Source organism: Chinchilla lanigera, unplaced genomic scaffold (assembly GCF_000276665.1).
Source record: "Chinchilla lanigera isolate Chin_1 unplaced genomic scaffold, ChiLan1.0 scaffold00020, whole genome shotgun sequence".
NCBI classification, from domain to species: Eukaryota; Metazoa; Chordata; class Mammalia; order Rodentia; family Chinchillidae; genus Chinchilla; species Chinchilla lanigera.
Window position 1 is genome coordinate 9518797 of NW_004955421.1, and position 16495 is coordinate 9535291.

The following is a 16495-nucleotide window of genomic DNA, read 5'->3' on the forward strand; positions in this document are numbered from 1 at the left end:
ATGGCAGCAGCTGCCATCTGGAACAGGCTGTCTTTCTTTCTCTGCCTTATCAATTGAAATTTTCAAATGAGTCTTTTGTCCTCTACCTATGCATTTAAGTCTCCCCCCTAAACCCTTTGTGGAAATGGTCTTATACATAAACTTAGCTCCTTCTATTCTAAAATTCACATATGCATATCTTATGTAATCTTGAAATATTTAGTTTTGCCAAACTCTGTATATATAGTACTTGGATGAAAAACACCAATCATACAGAAGTCATCCTGTTTTCTATTAATCATTTACTTGTCTCAGCAGATATGTCCACACTGATATACAGACTAATATGAGTCTAAGCATATGGACAGCAGTTAAAAAGGAATAGTGTAATAATACACTTTGAAACACTCTATGTTTTATAGTTGGATGGAAAATGTAGAAATTATATGAAAAATCAGGTCTCAACCTTCACTGAAAAGGAGTGATACTGTCTCACCTAACATATCATATGTATAAGACTATGTTCAGTTATGCATGGGTTAAAGTAACATAATTTTTTTCTTTATATGAACCCCCCATTAGGTTCTGATCAGAAATATTCAAAATATAGAAATCTTATTTGTTAAAATGTCTTAATTAAAATAGATACTTCTTCCCTTAGAAATAGAATTCAAAACTTTTTAAGTCCTAACTTTCAAAGACAACATGCTTTGACTGATTTATTGATTGTTGTTTCCATTGATGTGAAAAATATTACCACTGCAATTAGCAAGAACTATAAATGATACATTATTGCAAGTGTTCTAAAAAATCAGAACAAAACTAATTTATTATAGTTCTGTCTTCTTTATACACCACGTGTTGGTGAGTTAAACACAACAAAATTATCATCTTTTTTAAAAGTGTCTACTAAAGATAAAAAGAATAAAGTAACAATTAACATGTAGTTTGTTACATTAAAAAATCTGATATACATATTTCTATTGCCTGTTAGCTTGTTCTAAGCCTCTTTAGCTATTACAAAAAAAGAGGAAGAACTAAAGTCATTGTTGAAAGGCGAACATTCAATTCAGTTGATACAACATTACAGTACAGTCAACTAACATCATTCAACAAAGGTAACAAGTCTAGTCTTAGCTTCTTGAATCAAAAGTCTGTAGACTAGATTGCTACAGAAGGTTCAATGCTGCTTCAAAACTGTATGTTAGCTTTTTGGAGGACATAGTACTTTCTATTGATGGCTTCAGAAGGAGGGGTCATGCTACCGGTGAAAGCAGAGGGGAACCCCAACCTGTCATTAATCATTTTATTGAGCGTTGTAGTTAGGACAGCATTATTGAATTTAGCACAACAACTAAAATAAAATAATAATAATATAATAATAATCATAATATTGATAAGAATAAAAACCAAACACCAACTGGAAGCCTAGAGTTGCTACCAGCTGTGTCAAACCCTTGCGATACGCTATACTAAAAAAATTTGAAATATCCACCCATCCTCTCCACTCTGCCACAAACTAGCAAAGTCAGAAATACAAAAGTCTCCATCGTGTTACTTTTGCAGAATAAAGCAAAAATGTCTTTGTGCTCCTTACTACCAGAAGCAAAATATTCAGAGTTACCACATGTAATAGCTTCTGGACGTGTCAACCTGGGTTGGCTTGGTGTCTGCAGAACCATCTTTGTCTTTCTCACTGTCTCCTTCCCAGAGGTTAATGAGTGGTGGGTACAGCTCATTTAGTGGAATTGAGGATGTTTTTTGCATATACTTTTTTAGTGAATGGTGATAGTTTTTTCTCTTAAATCTTTTGGCAATGTACACGGCAATGGATGCCAGGCTAATAACTGCAAACATAGATCCCATTACTGCAGCAAGGGCTGTACTGGTTTCCTGATCAGAGATATCCAGTGCGAAGGCGGCATTTTTGGTTGTGACATTTACACATGACTTTTGAGTCTGCTGATGAATATTGGACACTATGAGACACACTTCATAATCTGTAGAAGGCTGTAGATGTGTGAGGTTGTATTCATGGACATCTATGGGGACCCTGGCTGTGTATGTTATGTGGGTGTTGTCAATCTTCATGGTAGCAGACGACCATTTTAAGTTTGATGTCATGACATTGGAATTAACTTTCCAGGACACTAGAATGGAATGCGATTCTGTCTGCTTGACGTATATTTTTAGTACCTGGGTGCCGTCCAGAAGAGTTCCATTAACTTTAATTGTTGCCACTCTTGTGTCTGCCCCTTGGACATTCTGGGCAACACATGTGTATCTTCCCGAGTCCTCAATTTGTATGTTAGATATTTCCAATGTACCTTCACTGCTTAGTTTGTATTTATCTGAAAGAGTTTCCACAGTTATTTTATTTCCAATTGGAGTGACCCAGTAAATTTCAGGTTCGGGCTCAGCCATGGCCCGACAGTCTAGTAAAACCGTTGTGCCGATATCCATGTTTAAATGATTTGGGAATGTGTCATGAGATATCATTGGGAGGCACTGTTCACTCGAATCCTGGATTAAAGCTTCCTTCACCTGTTGTCCTCTGTACTCAGGGGGCAAAGCACAGAACATGGACAAGGGTTCCATGAAGCGGATGTTTGTTTTGTTGGAGTTAATCCAGTGGATGACACAGTCACACCTGAGGGGATTGCTGTGGATACTGATCTCGCGCAAATTGGGAAGGGATTCTACTGTCTTTTGGTAAACAGCGTTCAAAGCATTGTTGTTCAACATTAAACTTTCCAGGGCAGGAACACTTCGAAAAGCCAAGCGATGGATGTAAGATAGTTTAGGGTTATTGGTGGCTTCTAATTTTGTGAGTTCAGGCAGGTTATCCAAGGCGTAGCGGTCCACAGAAATGAGTTCCCCCATATTATTTATTCCTAGTTCTTTTAAGCGAAGCATGTTTTTGAAGTCCCCTTCTTGGATTTTGTGAATGGGGTTTTTGTTGAGGTCTAAGAATTTGAGATTTGGAACTTTTTGCAGGGCAAGTTGAGGGACTTTGAGCAGTTTGTTATCATAAAAAGACAGGCTTTCAAGGCTATCCAGGCCCACCAAAGCATTTCCAGGAATATCAGTGAGAAACATTCCTGCCAGAACTAAGCTTCTCAAATTTGAGAGGGGTTTGAAGTTCATATCCAGAATTCCAATCACAGGGTTTTCCCCAATCATTAGAATTTCCAGATTGGGTGTAGAATCAAACCAGCGACTATCAATAACTTTCAATTTGTTGGAATTCAGGTGAAGCCTTAAAAGATTTTTTAAGCCTGAAAAGGCATTAGCAGAAATAGTGCTAATCTGGTTGTGGTTGATATAGAGCTCTTGAAGGTTGCTGAGGTCCTGCAGACAGTAATCAGTCATCTCTGTAATCTGGTTTTCCTCCAAATGCAGAGTAGTAAGCTGGGTCAGGTTTGCCAGTCCTACCTCCTTAATATTTGTAAAGTTGTTTTGAGAGAAATCTAGTTCAGTCAAGTTGAAAAGCTGCTGAAGCTCATCCACGGTCTTTGCAATGTTATTGCTCTGTAAGAGAAGCACTTGTGTGTCACTAGAAAGGTTGCTAGGAATTCTTGTTAAGCGGAGATCATTGCAATCAACGGTGGTGGCTTCTCTGTATGTGGACTGTGGAGTAAACCAGGGCCGAATTTCACATACACAAAGCTGTGGACACTCATTATTCAGTATGGAAGACTCAGTTAGTGAAGTCATTAGGAAGCTCAGCACCAATCGGCAAACTGCTGCTACTACGCTTATCCTAGCCATGCCGGCTTGCCGAACAAGCTCAACTCCTGACACTCGTGAGTTTTAACAAAATGTGAACAGTGTACAGCGAAAAGTAAGACGGTAAGCAGAAAATGTAAACATTCAAGCAATGTCTTGGTTGAAATGTACAGAATTCCAGAGTCCAAAGGGATGGTTTCTTGGACTTCTCAAGATGTAGGAAACAATTTGAAGTCTTTGTGTTTCTCTATTCCAGGTATGTGCACGAGTCTTCATGTGAGTTACTTCAGCCAAATCAAAATCCAGAGATGTGTCTGAAAATCAGATTAGGAAAGATGTTATGTTTATTCCATATCTTTTCTACACTGTTACCTTTCTTTTTACTAAAATGGTATAGTTACAAATCTAATGGAAGAAGGTCCAAAATACATTCACAATATCCAAATAGGTTTCTAAAGTCTTTTTAGCAGTACTGAGCTACATTCTCATTGGCTCCCTCCCTTTTAATAAAGACAAGGTCTCACTAAGTTTCTTTAGCTCAACCTGGGTTTTAACTTGTGATCCTCCTGTCTCAGCTTTCTACAGTGCTAGGATTATGTGCTTATACCACCATGCCTAGCTTAAAGGAGCTTTTAAACTGTAGGATGCCTTCTATATTTCACTACACTGAAACTAGTGTTGCTTTACTTTTATAATTGGGACAGCATGTACTAATGGACAAAGTAATTGAATACACACATATATACATACATGTGCACTTTTACTAGAATACACAGCAAAGCTTGCAGATGTCATTTCTTTAAGAACAAAGATGACTTCAAAAACTATATATTTATGGTTCCAATAATGATATATATTTATGGCTTCAAAAAATTAAAAGGTTATTCCTAGTAAAAGTAAACCATGATAATTTATTAGAGGCATGATATATCATTAATTATTTAATTTTAATATCCCATATCTCCAGGAATTCTTCCTTCCCAAGCTTACATTTTGTTGATATATATAGTCAAAGCTTTTCTAGCTCTTTTTTTTTTTTTTTTTTTTTTGGTAAAGGTTAATTTCAATTAACGAAACTATAAAAAGAAAACATCAGTTTTTCCTTTATTCCAATAGTTGAATCTAATCTTCACAGAATAAAGGACTCTATTCTATTATACCACTAGTCTTCACTAAAAACACAAATATATGAAAAGCACAAATATAAGTGATGTAAATATATGTCATATGCATGGTTTCATTAATCTCATTGGAAAGTCATTGGCAACTTAATAGTTATAAATCATGGATATGTCACTTAATCTTTTCAAGCCATAATTTGTCCAAAGGTTGGTCTTAAAATGACCTCTCTCACAGGATTACTGAGAATTACAAGAACCTATGTAAAGCTCTTGGCATAGGGACTGACTGGCATTTATTAAAAGCTCACAAAAGTTAATTATATTTCTTACTAGCCTGTTATTATATCTCTCATCCCTTGTATTTTAGCTACGTAGTGGTTGTCAGAGGACAATTAAAGAAGGAAAGCTGAGGATACTTGATTTTTATTAACCATCATCTATTGATTTAATTAAGATCCTCTAAGGTCAAATATGTATTGTTCACTGGCTTGTAATGAATTGGTAGTTAATGTTTCTGGTTTTCTACATACCAATCAGCTGTAAAAAGCTAAGCATGGTAATGCACACCTGTAACCCCAGCACTCTGAGTGTCTGAGGCAAAAGGATGGCAAATTTGAGCCCAGCCTGAACCACTTAGTGACTTAGCAAGAACCTGTCTCAAAATGAAAAATAAAAAGGGCTGGGAATGCAGCTTAGCACACAGGTGCTGGGTTAAATCTCCAGTACCAAGAAAGAAAAAGCCTAATTTATGCAGTGGTTGTTTTGTTTTTCCAAGATTGGGACAATCACTTGCGAATTATTAAAAGTAGAGTTAATATGTTTCTTTTCTTGTCATAATGCACTTCATCCTTGAGTAATGAAAAAACTTCATTGACTAGTATTGGCTAGGAAGATTCAATAAAACAGTGTGTATAATGTACTTAAAAGCCCAGTGTTGGCTTTGACCTTGTTACCTTTTTATGCAAAATATAGTTACCTTGTGATTGACTAAAAAGTATAATACAAATAGCCAGTACTAAAAGTTACATTGCTATGCCATCTTTTAGTAGAATTAAGCATCTTACAGCTTTCTGTTGTTTTTGAAAAATATGCAAACCTTGTAACTGGTCTATGAGATAAAACCATCCAGTCAAGATTCAGGCAAGTCTAAGATAAAATGAATGTGTTGCATTGTGCTGGAATCTTGCTAGTCCTTGTGGAAAGGAAACATTTGATGTTCCTCTCCTCCCATTTCACCTCCAAATCTGGTTATTTTGCCATCTATTATGTACTTGCAAAGCTTTTCAGTAATATAAAACTACCTGACTCTTTTATCAGAAATTCTATAAAATGAAAACATACTTCAGAGAATAATCCTCTCCTTTGTATACTTTGTTATCATTGTGAAAGATCACTTTAACAAAGAATAATAATAATAAGTTAACATTTGTTAACTCCACAAATTTATTACAGTATGTTTCTATTTAGACTAATCCTAAAGCAAGTAGAAGGACTATAGTAAACATTAAGAAAATTTCTGCCACAGGTTATTCTTCAATCTTAACTCAAAATAGAAAGCCAAAAGAATAAAGCTACCTTTTATACTCTTGAGATGTATTTAAACTAATTTTTATGTGTTGGTCAAATTTAAGAAAATGTCTGAGGAAGTCAAATTTGTACTCAAGTTGTATGAGAGACTCCCAGAACAGTGTATTACTACTGAAAAATAGCGTTTATAGGGCTATACTTTGAATATTACCATGGATGATATTCCATTTTAGTTTAAATTATATGCTTTGAGACAGCTGTATTAGAATACTTAAATGTGCGTTTGCTATATATAGATGTATGTATATATCTCTATATATAGATATATAGTCAACAAACAAGCAAACAAACAAATCAACTAACCAGGCCCAGAAACTCAGAATGTCAGACTATCATATCAAATATAGAAGAAGACTTTTTTTCTCTCCCAAACCTGAGCTTGACTCCTTTGGAAACAGGGAATCAAACTTTGTGCACAAAAGGAGGTTTTTAAGACATACAGACAAATGGTACAGAGAATTCCAAAATAAATCTTTCCAAATGTTAATCCTTGTTAAAATGATCTTTGACAATGATAACAAAGTATACAAAGTAGAAAAGACAGTGTCTTCCACATATGGTGTTAGAAAAAGTATATCCACATGAAAAGTATAATATTGGACACTTAGCTTATAACATACACTCACATGAACTCAAAATGTGTGAATGGTGTAACCACTATAGAAAATAGTATGGAATTTTCTTAAAAAAAAAAAAAAATTAAAAACACAATCACCATATGATCCAACAAAGACACTGTCTTTTCTCCTTTGTATACTTTGTTATCATTGTCAAAGATCACTTTAACAAAGAATAATATTTGGAAAGATTTATTTCTGAATTCTCTGTTCCATTTGTCTGTATGTCTTAAAAACCTCCTTTTGTGCAGTTTGATTCCCTATTTCCAAAGTATACATGCAAAATAATTCAAGGCAAGAATTCAAAGTGATATTTTCATACTCATGTTTATTGTGACACTATTCAGAATAACCAAGAGGTGAAAGTAACTCAGGTACAGAATTCACTGTCAGATGCGTGGATTAAAAAAATGTGTATATATAGTTAGCTCTTAGTATGTATGGGTTTCACGGCTGCAAAATCAAACAACATATGATTGAAACTATACAGAAAAATACTTGCCTGTACTGAACATGTACAAATGGTTCTTTGGTTGTCATTATTCCCTTAACATTAAATAACTACTTAAATAGAATTTACATCATTGAATTAGGCATTATAAATAATTTAGAAATGATGTACCATACTCTACAAGAGAATGTGCATAGATTATGTGTAAATGCTGCCCCATTTTACATAAGGGACTTAAGCAGAGAAGGGTGGGGAGGTCTTGCTTGATACCAATTTTAAGGACAATGAGGGATGAATGTACATGCAATAGTTCAGCGACACAGCGCCTGCCCGGCAAGTGCGAGTTCGTGGGTTCGATTCCCAGTACCGGAAAAAAAAACAAAAACAAAAAACAAAAAAGAAAGAAAGAAAGAAAGATATCTGGTCATATGCTACAATACGGATGAAGCTTTGGAAGGCTACTAAATAAGCTCGTCACAAAAGTATAAATACTATATGGTTCTATTCTTATAAAGTATCTGAAGTTATCAGTATCACAGAAAAAGAAGGTTGCTAAAAGTTGGGGGAGAGAAAATTAATGTCTAATGAGCATAGTTTCAGCTTTGAAAGTTAAAAAATTTCTAGAGATCTGTTGTACAACAATGTGAATGTACCTAACACAACTCAGCTATATACTTAAACGTGGGAGATGTGAAATTTAATGTTATGTATTTTTTTACCAAAATCAAAAAGAAAGTGAATCCATCATAATTCAGGACAACTTTTACACATGTAATTATCATAAACTTTGCAACAAATAAAAAATTGCTGGAATAGATTTTTTTAAAGTAAAATGCCCCTTTATTTTAGGGCTGACTGGCTAAATCTGTCAAATGTGAGAAAAAATGTCCTGCTAATTACCAAAATGATACTCCACAAACAAGTCTGACAGTTTTAAGAAACAATGCCTTAAATAGCCTACGATGGCTTTAAAGGCCCAGAATTGGCAAGGAACACATTTCTAAAGAGGCCCACAATTATAGAATTACATTTGATACTTCCTTTCTCCAATAAGACAAGTTTGGGACACTCTTCTGTGAATATAAAAATTCCAAAGGAAATGGAGTGCAAGGTCACTATCAGTGACCTTGGCCCAGACTCAATTTTCCCACAGAATTCTTTTAGACAGAATGTTAGTTTAACAAAACAATAATATGTGGCAGGACTTAAGGGTTTGTCTTGTTATGGAATTGGGAAAAAAGAAATAGGCACAAGAAGCTGATGCTTGTGTGAATTTTTGTTATTGTTAAAAAAATCAGACAACCCTGAGGTTGCAGAAAGAACTCTCCAGGAAGACCAAATGATTTTATTTAAACTCTGACTTCTCCACTTACTGGCTGTGTTCCCTGGTACAAACTACTTAAATTCTTCATGTCTTCCTTTCCATAGCTAACATTAATGTTAATTATAATTATTTAGCCATAAAAATATAACTAAATGAAGTAACCTATGTTAAATTGTTCAGCCTAAGGTTTTGCAAAGAGTACAGTCCATAGTGGGATCTTCAACACATCAAAATCTCTGGAACTTCAAGTTTGAGGACCACTGGGAGATAGGAAGTGTGTGAATCTTTAAGGCCCTTGGGTATGGTGAGTATTTGGAAAGGTCGTTATTTTTCAACTAGTTTTATTGGAATAATGGGGTCAAATATCCAAAGATCGAATAATACACTAGAGCCAAAATAAAGCTCTATGTAGGCAAGTGAATCATAAAACACAAAGCTCAGCTGTGGATGTAGCTCAGTGATAGAGGACTTGCCAAACATGCTTGAGGTCTGAGGCTCAGCGTTTAGCACTGCAAAAACAAAACCCCACACACTTCCAACCTAGAAATTAGCACTGTTGCATTGACAGTGTAGTCACAGCAATGAAGAGCTATTTTTTTTTAATCTCAAAATGAACAAAAATGCCTTTGAAGACATCTGCTTTTATATGTATTCTTTGATGGACAAATTCATACCATACAGAGCATGTTCTGAAGTACTATTCTTTTAGATCTCTCAGAATCCAAGTAGATACAAGGCTAAATCCAGGATTCAAATTTGCCTATTTTCATTTGGGAGTGGCTTCATTTACTGAGAGGTAAGATTTTGTTCAATTCACCTTCCTTCTGACCCTGTAAGGATTTTAAAAATGCACTGTCAAAAAAAAAAAAAATGCACTGTCACAATACAAACTCTCCCTGTAGTCACTGAGATGGGGAGCAATGTGGAGCCAGACTTCACTCTGTGGACTGAATTTGCAAAAGGCTCCCTGTCTGAGGGGCCACCCTGACTTCGGCTGTAAGTGTAAGTGCTGACTGTTAACACTCACAAGGGCTTCAAGCTCTTTGGAACAGAATAGCTTAGAGTTAAGAGCAGTGTGGCTCCTGAAGACCAAGACTTGGTTTCAAATTTAGCTCTGTGACCTTGGAGAAGTTATTGAAACTTTATCCATATCAGTTTTCTTTTTTTTTTTTAGCAAGCAGAGATCATACTACCTGCTTTATAAAAGTGGTGAGAATTAAAATGCGATATTAAACATAGAGCCTGACATACAGTAAGTGCCTCCAAAGATGTTACTATTATTACTTACAGTTTCATTGTTTCATACTGAATGAGTCTTTTATGGGTGTTGCGGATAAAAGCAAGTAGTGGGGTTGTTGGAATCAGGACAGGATGCCTTTTGTGGTATAATCGACTACAAGTTCTGAACTTTAAAGTAGGTGGTAATTGGAGGTGGAGCCAGATAAAGAGATTAGAGCAGATTCTTCATGGAGAGCATATTTTCCTTGGGAAGGAAAGAAGGCTTTGCAAGTACATTCTGCATACTGAGTCTGCAGACTACTCTTTTGTTGTTTTGTTTTTGCGGTTTTATCTTAGGTGTACTTTTCTTTTAATTTTTTTTATTAGTCCATGTTTGTGATAAACCTGATTCAAATGGGAAGAGAAATAAGAGATGGGAGAGGGAGGCAGGGGACAAGGGAAAAGGGATTCAAGAAAGAATTGAGAAAAGTGGAAATAGAGCTCTTGTAAATTGGAAGGGCAACAAGAGTTGGAGAAAGCAGGGAGGGACGGAGGAGACGGGGACAAAAGGAGAATTAAGATGCATAGACTGTTCTAAAAAGCATTTGTTTGTCAGACTTTTGACTGGCCCCTGACCCTTTCTGACCATTTAGATTTCTTGGTCTGATCATTTTTCAAAATTATGTTCCTGGATCACACATTTCTAAAGCCAAACACCATTTTGTGTATGTTAGTGGTTGCAGATGCAGGGTCTGCATGGGAGGAAGAGCTATAATAGTCTCCATAATTCATTAAGAAAACAATAAAATGTATCCCTTTGCGGGCACATAATGGAGGTTGCTGAGGCTCTTTTGCATAAGGAACTGAGAACTCACATTACTCATCAGCGAACAGTACAACAGCATGTCTGAGTGGGCCGAGCAACAGAATGAGGATGTCTGCCAGGGAAGGGATTCTTAATTTTGGCTTCACCACATATTTCCTGGGTGGCCTTGAACAAGTCAGATAACTTTATGTCCTATTTTATGTATCCTGTGATTAGTATGTTGTATTTTAATTTAAAGAGAAAAAAACCATAAAAATGATACAGAACTTCAAAACAAGATGGTAGGATATTAACCATGGTTATTATATTGCATATTATCTTCAAAGTAGTTGCTCAGATTACCAGATACAGGCATGCAACATTGATCAGATCACACAAGCACTAACTGTTCCTTTCAATGAACTAATAGAAATTAGTACTACAATTATCTTAGCCATCTTTTACATATATACATATTTTTCCCTCCATTCTTTTCTCCTTTCCCCCATCCCAGTTGTTCTTTCCTTTCGGGCAGTTTCTTTCCCTTTCACAATATCTGTTGTACCTTTTGTATGTGCAGGTAGTATGTTGACAGGAAACGTAGTCATAGCTTCTTCCCAGGCCAAAATTAGTAGTCATATCCATCCAGACCTCTGATGTCAGGGAAAAGATATTTTTCAGATAAGCATGCCTTTCTTCTTCCTCATTCCTTTTTTATTGTTATTGAAATATTATATAAGGATAAAGTTTGATTATTTCAAGCATCTCAAACTACTTGGCCAAGCAGGTGAATCTAACAAAGTGGGAAGCAGTGGTCATGTAAAAATCTAGAGTGCATATGTCCCCAAAGGGCATCCAAAAATGTTTTAGCTGTGCAGGCCAAGCAACATCCATCTGTTTCATGAAAGCTTTCACAGTCTGTGGCCAGTGTGTAACTTATTATTATGTAAGTATAATGATTTGATCACTTATAATGCTGCCCTAAAGGATCTGATAACTAGATGATTAGATAGGAATTTAAAATACGGCAAATATTCTATGTGAAAAAATGTATAATGATAAATCCAGTTTTTTAAGGTGTGAGTCTTTTCTCTAAAGAAAACTTTGTTATTGCTTTTTTACTTTAAAGAGAATGAAAAATAATTTTAAAACTCATTAGAAATGATACAGAATTTCAAAAAACAAGATGCTATGCATTCAGCAATGGTTGTTACATTGCATATTGCTGTCTTCAAAGTAGCTGTTCAGATGAAAAAATATTACATTACAAAAGTTCATTCCATTATCTTTTGGAAAACCTACTTTCAAAGGCAAACAAAGCCTTTAAGACTTTGTAGGTGATCCAAATTGCCCCAGTTAACTGGCAGAGAAACAAAACAAATTCCCTGGGCCTTGATCCCCAAGTAAGTGTTTTCTAATTCCACTTTCAATTTCTGTGGTGGTTTTTGTGGTTCCTACAGAAAACTATTGTTCTTTCTCTTGTTTTACTTCCTCTCTGTTGTATTTCTTATTATTTCTATTATTTAATAGAGACTCCAAAACTCTCTGGTTTGCTTAGACAGTATAAACATACTAGTGTGCAAAGAGGGATGGACACAAGCAATCTTTTCATTCACTCTCATTTTCTTTCCTCTTTCAGGGCAGGGCAGATCCATCACACTGCAGGTGCAGTCTAAGCCAAAATCTGAGAAAAGCCCAAAGGCGCAGCTGGCCTCCAAGCTGAGCTTAAAAGCTAAGGCCACAATTCATTCAGTTCCTAAGAAGAACTGGGCATGGCTAGCATATTATTAGCCCTTTCAGGGAGGTTGGCTAGGCATGGTAAACAGGGCAGGGCTGAACTGGATGGACTGAAGAAATCCCAAATAAAAATTTAAAAACAAAAGAAAACTGAAAAGTCAAAAGCCCAGTGCCAACTGGCATGAATCCCAATCCAAGTAGGTGGCTTGTCCCGGTCAGGCAGGGTGCTTGAGGAAGAGCCATGGGGAAAAACATCAACTGGAGTCCAACTAATGAAAGGCCAGCAAGCTAGCCTCCCTGTGAAATATGAGGAAACACAAAACTGGAGAAGGTTTTAGAGATCACCAGGCATGTCTAAAACATCCTCACATTTCACAGAGGACACTCACAAAGGTAAGGCCACAAATTTGGAAGTCAACCTTAAGTCTATTCCCAATCTCCAGCCACACTGTTTTTTATAGAATCTCATACTTATTTACAAGGTAGGAAACTTAGGCTAAGGTAGGAAACTTTAAATTTGTATTCTTTACCACTTGGGTAAGGTTGAAAACTCTTTCAGGGATATTAGCCTTTGTTGTTCCATTATTCAACCATTTATTATCAGCATAGAAAAACATTATTCTATTTAGGGATAACATAATGGCTTTCTTTCTTTGGTAACCTGCATCTTGATCTTTGCTTTGGTAAATAAGGGGTAGGGTAAATAGCTCAATCAATCATGCTGCCAGCCAACTTATCCCAAAAAATGAATCAACTCAGCTAAACAATATTCATTGATTAAAAAAACCCATGGCAGGGCCTGGGGATTTAGCTCAGCGGCAAAGCGCCTGCCTGGCAAGCGCAAGGTCGTGAGTTCGGTTCCTAGTACCGGAGAAAAACCAAAAAAAAAAAAAAAACAAAAAAACAAAAAAAAACCCATGGCAATGAATTGATCATAGTGGTTGATCTGATATGAGCACAGCCAAGTTTCAAGTGTAATTTACAAAATGCATAAATTAAACTTCCTTTAATTTGGTGATAGATTGTGTGTTGCAAAAAGTGTGAGGGAATAGAAATTCAAATTAAAGAAGCATAAAGATGATCTGAAAGATGAGGTGTTCAAAGCAAGCATGTAAAATGGAGCCTTCATGGATGACATAATAATGGTAATGAAAACAATATGAATGTAGCTAACTTTACTAATCCACTAATAAAAACTTACTATGCACTAAACACTATGCTGAATGACTTACATGCATATAATATGAAGTATTTCCTATGGTTGGACATTGCTCGTCCCCTCAGAGAACCATGCATTGGTAGCATGGTGCCAGGATGGTGATCCTGGGAGGTGATGCAGAACCTTGAAGAGGTGGGGACCAGTGAGAGGTTCCTAGGTTCTTGACCTTGGAAGGGAATACTGGCCTCCTGGAGTTGTTACAAAGCCTGAGTCTGAGCCTGGATTCTGTCTGCTGCCTACCTTACCATGTATTCTCTTCCTCCTGCATGTGTTCCTACCACCCTGTTCTGCTGCGTGTTCTTTGCTAGAGGCTGAACCAATGGGGGTGACAATCTTGGACTTTCATTCCTTGAACTTAAATAGAATGAATCATTTTTTATGAAGAGATTTTTGTTATAGCAGCAGAAACCATACTGATACAGTACAATGATTCCTATTTTTCACGGAGAGGTCAGGTCAGTATGTGAACCCGTAAGTCATAGAATATAGGGCCCATGCCCTGAGGCTATCCAGCTCTGAATCCTTTCTGGTTCTTAGGTATTTTAAGAAATAAGATGGTACAAAGAGTGGAAGATGAAATAAGAGTCACAGAACCTGAGTTCTTATGTTGGGGTTTGCCTTCAACTTAGAGCACAATAGCCATCCTTCTGGTCTGTAAATGATGAAGTTGGGCTGAAACCAGGTACTGAGGAAGGATGTCCCCAGTGTGTGATTCTAAGGGCTTGACACTTCTTTTTTGGACAACCAAATAAGTAGTACTCCTTAAAACTGTGAAAAAAAAAAGGCTTCTTAATAGAAATTATGTCTACCTTTGTTTTTTGAAGAATAAAAAAAGGCATGTAGTCTACAGAAGCAGATAGACCTGGGTCCATAGCCTGGCACCACCAGTTGCACCTGAGACAAATTACTCCATTTTCTGTAGGCCTTGGCTTCCTCTTCTGTTAGACGGCCATATTATATCTACCTCTTATGTATGTTGTGAGAATTAAAGGAAAGTGTATGTCTTGAGCAGTGCCCGAGGCATAGCAGGATCTCAAACGTCAATGTTTTTTGGAATTTCCAGCTTAAAGAATTAGAGCTGGGAGCTGAAAAATCTAACTTAGCATCTACTCTTCCAAGAAGGTTATTGTATTCTTTGAAAATTATCTGGAACAGCTTTCTTCTTCTTTTTAACTTAAAACTTATTTGGTGGTTTACTTCCTTCCAATATCCCCAGGAGGTAAGTACTATGACTGTTCCCTTTTCACACTGATGAAAATGATGCATGGAGATACATAGTATGTAATCTGCTCAGGAGGAAGAGCTAGAGAGTTATGGAGCCCTCCCCACTCTAAATATCAGGGTCTGAACACCATCTCTTGCATGGCATAGGATTGGTTCAAAAAACCCCTGATTTTTGTGTCAAATGGACAGATCTTGAAGTATCTGAAGTATAGATCAGTTGCCTAAGAACATTTATAGCTCTTGAAGGCAACACAGACTCTTCTCAAATTACTTTAGCTCAGTGAAGACCTAGAGACAGTTCATCTTTACTGAGTAGTTTGGATACCATAGAGATAATATCTATCTGTGATGTAGATTTCCAAATACTAGAAAGATTTTAGAGCAAATGCAATTTAGTTTTTGTTAGATGAGGGTATGGCAGGTTTCAGATTTGTACTCACATATTTATTTTCATGAGAAAAATGCTAATTAAATCTTTGTATTCTAGTTTCTTAGGATTTCAACTATGCAACTCAATGGTAAGCCTGTTTAAAGAAGTCTCCTTCATGAGCATTATGTTAAAATGTACATACCTTTTTACATTTAAAAGGTAAATGACACACAGATCATTTCCACATTCTTAACTGTCTTGGGAAATTAGGGTTCCAAACACAGTACACCCTTCAAATACCCAAAACAAAAGAAAACTCAACCAACATTAGAATAAAACAAGTAGAACAAACCAACCAAAAAAAAAAAAAAAAACTGAGATGGAGGTTTATTAAAACAGTTATATGTCCATCTTAGTGTGTGTGTGTGTGTGTGTGTGTGTGTGTGTGTGTCTTGGAGACTGAACCTAGGTCCTTCACACTGAGCTACAACCCTAGCCCTTTTAAGATTTTTATTTTGAAATGAAATCTATCTGCATTGTTAAGTTGACCAGGCTGGGTTTGAACTTGTGATCTTCTTGTCTTGGTCTTTCAGAGTACAAGCATTACAGGTGTGAGCTACCTTCCTGACTCAAAGATGTAAACAGTAAACTAAGGAAATTAAACTGTTACACTGAGAAAGACAAGAAGCATTCTTTTGAAATAATGCAGTATTTTTAACCTTGTAGATCCTGCTAATATTCTGTGTCTTATAGTTCATTGCAGGGTAATCTTGGCTGAGGGGTAGTTCTAAGAATAACAGCAGTTAGTGGTTATTAAGTATTATTATACAACATGAACTATAAGCTTGAACAACATGAACTATAACTATGAGCTTTACATAAATTACTTCATTTAATATTCATGATCCTATTAGGTGGGTACCATTATTTATCCTATTTTTATGGATGACAAAATGGACACTTGGAAAAATGAAATAACCTGGCCAAAGTCTTACGGCCAGTAGATGGCAAAAGTTCTATGTGAGGGGCTGGGGATTTAGCTCAGCGGCAAAGCGCCTGCCTGGCAAGCGCAAGGTCGTGAGTTCGGTTCCCGGTACCGGAGAAAAACCAAAAA

The 16495-nt window shown here is 36.3% G+C and overlaps 1 protein-coding gene across 1 annotated transcript in view; it reads right to left on the bottom strand.

Annotated features, from left to right (window-relative positions):
* Positions 1-671: 671 nt before the first annotated feature.
* Lrrn1 (leucine rich repeat neuronal 1) overlaps positions 672-16495 on the bottom strand; it is a 38571-nt gene continuing 22747 nt past the window's right edge. Inside the window, exon 2 of the mRNA XM_005383746.2 lies at positions 672-4022. Coding sequence (XP_005383803.1) covers positions 1600-3750 — 2151 coding nt within the window. The 5' untranslated portion in view covers positions 3751-4022 and the 3' untranslated portion in view covers positions 672-1599. The remainder of the gene's footprint in view (positions 4023-16495) is intronic.